The following is a 5906-nucleotide window of genomic DNA, read 5'->3' as shown; positions in this document are numbered from 1 at the left end:
CACTTCAGGTATTAAACTAACATGTACATTGTCATCCTTAAATAGAATTCACAACGAAGGGTAATGAATGTAGAAAAAAATGTATAATATAAAATAAAATAAAATAAAAATACACAGTAAAACAGGAACAATGTCTCTGGATATATGTAATTAAGGCTTTTAAAGGAAAAAGGCATTCAAAAATGTCAATATCTTGTTGCTTTTCTTGTTGTTAATTAATTTTGTGGTCGAGGCCCTTCGGAAGCTGCGCGCTTGCTAATGACGTCATGATTCAAGTGCGTATTTTTCAAATATCTTTCTTTGCCTCTGTGTTTGGTTTTACCCATGGATGTTCTATTTTAATATATATTTTATATAATATTTAAATTCGGTTGATACAAAAAATAACAAAATAATTAAATTAACGCCACATTGGCAAGTCAGCTCTGACGTCACTTCCGCCTATGCCCGAGAAGCCGCTGCTGCTCCAGCAGGGGAACGTTTCCGTTTCTCCGACCGAATTTGCAACAATGCTGTGGTTCACTCGGGCTGCGAGATTGTATGAAATTTAATGTCTGCATATACTCGCAGTGCTTCTCAATTATTTCACGCCCGCCCCTACCAAGAGGAAAAAGATTCGCGCCCCCCAACACCAATTTTTTTTCTGCCTTTGTAGATTGAGATTAGATTGTCAATAAAATATCCCTTAACTAAGATAAATTGATAAGAAATATAATTTTGAGAACTATTATAGTGAGGATCGCGAAACTCAGTACTCTGTTGTGCAAATATTGATGACAGTATGGCAGTTGAAATGAGTACACACGACTGACTACGAACACGTCTTTTTTCCAAGACTGCCAACAACAACTGAAGGACAATCAGAAATTGGCGCCCACAACATTCACATGAATACGCCCCCACCCGGGATGCCTACTGGGTCAGAGGCATGGTCGTAATGTCCGCCACAATAGGACAAATATTTGTCATGTCATGTCATTATCCACACTGCTTATCCTGTACAGCAGGGGTGGCCAACCCGCGGCTCTCGAGCCGCATGCGGCTCTTTGGCTGATTTCATGCGGCTCTTTAAGCGATATTCTGGCGTAAGGCGTAAGTGTAAACCATGGTCAAACACACCGTAACAACCCCCCCTCAAGAGATTAATTTACCCGACCGCTAGATTCACGAGATCCACCAACTTCAGCAAATACCGCACTATCGCCACATACAGCGCTGTACGGAGCCACTGTCCGACCGCAAACGCCACTATTAGCCACAAATAATGCTCAGAACTGCACCAAACTTCATCAATAGTACACACAGGGTCCCAGCACGTAGTCCGAGCCGTCAAACAGCTGCTAGTTTAGCCTGTTACCTGCACTCGGGGATCCACTCGTCGGGGCTTCAGGAGCTTTCACATGACAAGCTTAAAAAATGCTTGGCTGGCGCTGCCATTCATTTACACTAGGTGGCGCGCTGACCGGGTGAGCCAGTTTGAATTGAAAAGAAGAAGAAGAATAACGTCTGATGTGACGTCAAACGCGCGAGATTATTTGAGTTGTAAATAATTTGTTTCAAGTTCGCTCTCAAAATGGCAGGGAAAAAATGCACAGCCAAACGAAAATATGAAGAAGAGAACAGGACATTTTTAACAGAGTGGGAGAATTTATATTTTTTTGTTGAACGTAATGGCAAGCCATTCTGCCTTATATGTCAGGCATCATTGGCGCATTTCAAAGCTTCAAATCTTCAGCGTCACTTCAACTCAATCCATCCTTACATCGACCAGGAATTTCCAAAAGTGACTGAACTTCGCAAGCAGAGGTTGGTCACTTTGAAAAGCAGATGCAGTTTTTCAAAAAATTAACAAAACACTCAGAAACCATAACGCTTGCTTCATATCAACAGGCTTGGAACATCGCACAGGCTAAAAAGCCATACAGTGAAGGGGACTTCATAAAAAAATGCCTTAATGACGCTGTTGAAATCTTGTCTCCTGAAGACAACAAACTAAAACGAAGCATATCAGATGTCCAACTCTCGCGCCACACTGTTGAACGCAGAATATCGGACATTAACACTGCTATTGAATCACAGTTGCACTCTGACCTTCAAGCATGTGAGTATTTTAATGTGGCATTGGATGAGAGCTGTGACATACAAGACAAGCCTCAGTTAGCAATTTTTGCACGGTCTGTGTCAAACGAATGTATGATCAAAGAAGAATTCCTTGATATTGTGCCATTAAAAGACAGAACCCGTGGCATAGATGTGAAAGAAACGATGATGGCTGCATTTGCAAAAGCGAACCTGCCCATAGCAAAACGAACTGCAATAGCCACGGATGATCGGATCCGTGAACGGGCTTGTGGGGCTATGTAAAACTGATCAAACATTTCCCGACTTTTGAAATTTCCATTGCATCATCCACAGGGAGCAACTCGTGTCTAAATCATTGAATTCAGACAACGTCATGAAGCCTGTGATGGGAATCGTGAACTACATCCGCACACACGCGCTTAACCACAGGCAATTCAGGAGTCTCATCGCTGAGCTGGACCAAGGGCTTCCAGGTGACCTGCAGCTGCACTGCACTGTGAGGTGGCTGTCAAAAGGCAAAGTGCTCTCTCGCTTCTTTGAGCTTTTGGATGCCGCAAAACTGTTCATGGAAGAGAAGGGCAAGGACTATCCCGAGCTCTCGGACCTCGAGTGGATTATGGATCTGGCATTTTTGGTCGACATGCTGTGTCACTTGGACAGACTGAACCTGACCCTGCAAGGCAAGTTAAAAATGCTGCCTGACCTCGTGCAATGTGTGTTTGCGTTTATCAACAAACTGAAACTGTTCAAGACGCAAATTCAAAAGAAAGATTTAACGCATTTTCCCACTCTGCTAAAAGCCAGTGAACATGTCACCAGTGCCGCCCTGAAAAAGAAAAGAGACAGATATGCAACGCTGATTGAAAACTTGCACGAAAGCTTTGTGACCCGGTTCCGTGATCTACAACTGAAAAGACCACAGATTACGTTCCTTGTCGACCCATTTAATGCGGAGATGGACTGTTTGAAAATCCCGCTCGTCACAGATGAGGCTGCGGCGGAGTTGGAGATGATCGATCTTTGTGAGGAGGATCAACTGAAAGCTGTTTTCAGGGAAGGGACCATTGAGTTCTGGAAACGTGTGCCAATGGAAAAATACCCCAACATCAAACGGGCTGTGCTAAAGATCCTGTCGATGTTTTGGTCAACGTACGTCTGCGAGTCTGTGTTTTCCACCCTGAAACATGTGAAATCAAAGCATCGATCTGTTTTGACTGACACTCATGTGAAAGAGTTGCTTCGAGTGGCAACAACGGAATACAAGCCAGATTTGAGGAGGATTGTTCAGGACAAGGAATGCCAGAAGTCCCACTAAGCAGCATAGTAAGAGAAAAATGTCATTGAAAATTGTTATATTTTTGTTTGTGGACTTGCTTGAACTGAGAGTTTATGTGTGTGTGAGACAGTGCACACAATGTTAACTGTTGAAAAAAATAACTGTCATTATCTTGCTGTGGGTCATTTTCAATAAATCTGGCTGAGCAGAGGCCTGTGTGTGTCTCTCTCTGTGTGTGCGCGCACACACACATGATGCATGGAATGATGTTCATGTGTGCCCATGTATGATGTGGCTCTTTGCAGTAACACAGTAAAAAAAGTGGCTCTTAGTCTCTGACTGGTTGGCCACCCCTGATCTAGACAGTGGCATCCTCACAGGCATTGCCCCCAGAAACAATTTTCCAACGTATACATTTAGTTTTGCCGATAATCACCACAATCCAGCAGTGTTGGTTCGCAATAATGTCCTAATGATATCCAGCTAATATGGCACAATGTTAGAATTTGGCTTTGCAAGATGGGCAAATTATTCCTGAATTAGAGAAAATTTAGTTCACTGAGTTCAAATATCTAACTGTCTAGAGATTATAAATTAAGGCCTGAGCTAACGCTCCAATTTTGACAGTTTTTTGGCAAATCTTTAAAGCAAACCAAATGAAATAGTAACCATTTATGATAAAAAAATAAATAAATAAATAAAAATCCCAAACTAGAATTACGCAGATACCAAATTAAACAATTTTTTACGGGAAGAATAGGTGCTCTCCAAGATGTAGACAGCTCCAAGACCGCTGCAGTCTTCACCTCCTATTGTCTCCCGAATGCCTCCCTCCACCTCCAGGCTGTGCCAACTCTGATTCTGTCAACTGGGCGAGGGTGTAGAGACAGTAAAACAATTGGGGGAGCTGTGGAGCAGAGCCCAAAATCAGTTGGGCCCGTGTCCACAACCCCTCCGGCAGAGACGCACACAGAGCGACCTCTCCCGAGTGACCCGTTTCGTGAAATTTTGAAATTTAGTCACGTTCCCAAAACCGAAGAATTTGTAGTGGGTGTTGAAGTATGATACCCTGTTAGTGACGCAGAGTATTCAACATTCGTAATAGACGTCTGAACCCAGCCAACCGCCTCTACACACCGCTTTACCATGGGGCCTAGATCTTTAGTATGAAGACGCGCATCAATAGTCAATGTGATTTGTGGCTCAGCGAAAGTAAACAATTCATACCATTTCTGCTGCTCAGGGACAAGGCACGCATGCGAGGCAACGCATTTTGATAAACCAAATCATATGTGCGATCATATGTACAGTGTACAATGTACTGGGTCAATTGGTGAATGGGTGGAGGTTGGATCAGGAACAGGGCATACCCACCGCGGGAGGATGGAGAACCAGGTTTCAGAGCTGCCCTCAGATGTTTCAGTTCAGCCACTGGAATGGAGGAGAGCACCACATATGCTCCGCGGCCCCCTGTCATGGAATGGGGTACCAGCGGGTTGGTGTCAAGAGTGCGTTGGTTGTGGGTAACGTTGGTGCCCCCTGCGCTGGTTGAGCTCTGGGCGACAGGAATGGCACCGGACCAGAGGATGGCACATTCCAGAAAGTGGCTCGGTATGGACTGCTCATCACCCAGTGACCCCGCAGCAAGAGCACACCCCACTCACAACTCCCGTCTATAACCACCCCTACCTCTGTTACCGCAATCCCGACCTCGTTGACCGGCCGGGTACGGACAGCCAATCTGCTGTGGTGCCGCGTCACCCGAACCTTGCCTAGGAGCAGCAGAAGCGGAAGGCGCAGGTGCAATGGGAGCTGCATGCATTAGCTGCCCCACCCCTTTTTTTCATTTTTTTTATTTTATAATTTTTAGCCCTCTTGGCCACCTGAACCTGCAAGTACAACAATTTTTAGTAACGCTCCTTAATCCAATCCCACATTTTCCTTTTCTGATGTCGTGCAAAATGATGTAAAAAAAAATGTGTTCTCCTGAGACTGATTAGCATTTTTGCATCATTGATGGACTGTTTCACATGATGTCCGTAACCGGAAGGACACGCCCTGAGGACGGCCAACTGGAACAGCTGCGGAATGACGACAGTATTGGACGGGTCACTGCCGGAAGTCTCAATCCATTCACGTCTCGCCCTGGCCACATAGACCAGGCCTGTCTCCTCCGCTCCCCACCTGAAAGATACAGCAACATCGGCCCCAACGGGGCCAGAAATATCTGATGCACGGCACGGCCAATCTCACCTGAGGTGTCCCCATTCAGCCGGTGACCGTCATGCTGGTCTGTAGGTCTGGCCTCGGCCTCAAGTAAGGACAGTTCCTGACAAGTAAATTTTGTCCCGCATGTAACTCTGTAATCCCCTCTACGAAGAACCTACCCTTGCGTTAAGTGAGTAATTTTCATAAAAACAGCGCCACCGCCCACTTAACTGAAATTAACCTCAAGTATCACCGCTGTGGTGCCGTATATCTGTATTATTGTTGTATTGCACTGGAGAGGGTAGCCCTCTAATCTCGTTGCACACTTGAGTACAATGAC

General features: G+C 45.0%; 1 protein-coding gene across 1 annotated transcript; it reads left to right on the top strand.

The window, feature by feature from the left end:
- The first annotated feature begins 2455 nt into the window (after nt 1-2455).
- On the top strand, nt 2456-3397 carry LOC148341759 (general transcription factor II-I repeat domain-containing protein 2A-like). The gene has a single exon (XM_088287945.1). The coding sequence runs from the start codon at nt 2456-2458 to the stop codon at nt 3395-3397; it is 942 nt and encodes a 313-aa protein (XP_088144071.1).
- The last annotated feature ends 2509 nt before the right edge of the window (nt 3398-5906 follow it).

This window comes from Idiotropiscis lumnitzeri, chromosome 2 (genome assembly GCF_059441095.1).
Source record: "Idiotropiscis lumnitzeri isolate Australia: NSW breed Sydney's pygmy pipehorse chromosome 2, RoL_Ilum_1.0, whole genome shotgun sequence".
In the NCBI taxonomy this organism is placed as follows: Eukaryota; Metazoa; Chordata; class Actinopteri; order Syngnathiformes; family Syngnathidae; genus Idiotropiscis; species Idiotropiscis lumnitzeri.
The sequence above is the reverse complement of the archived record's forward strand: the minus strand, read 5'-3'. Positions and strand labels throughout refer to the sequence as shown.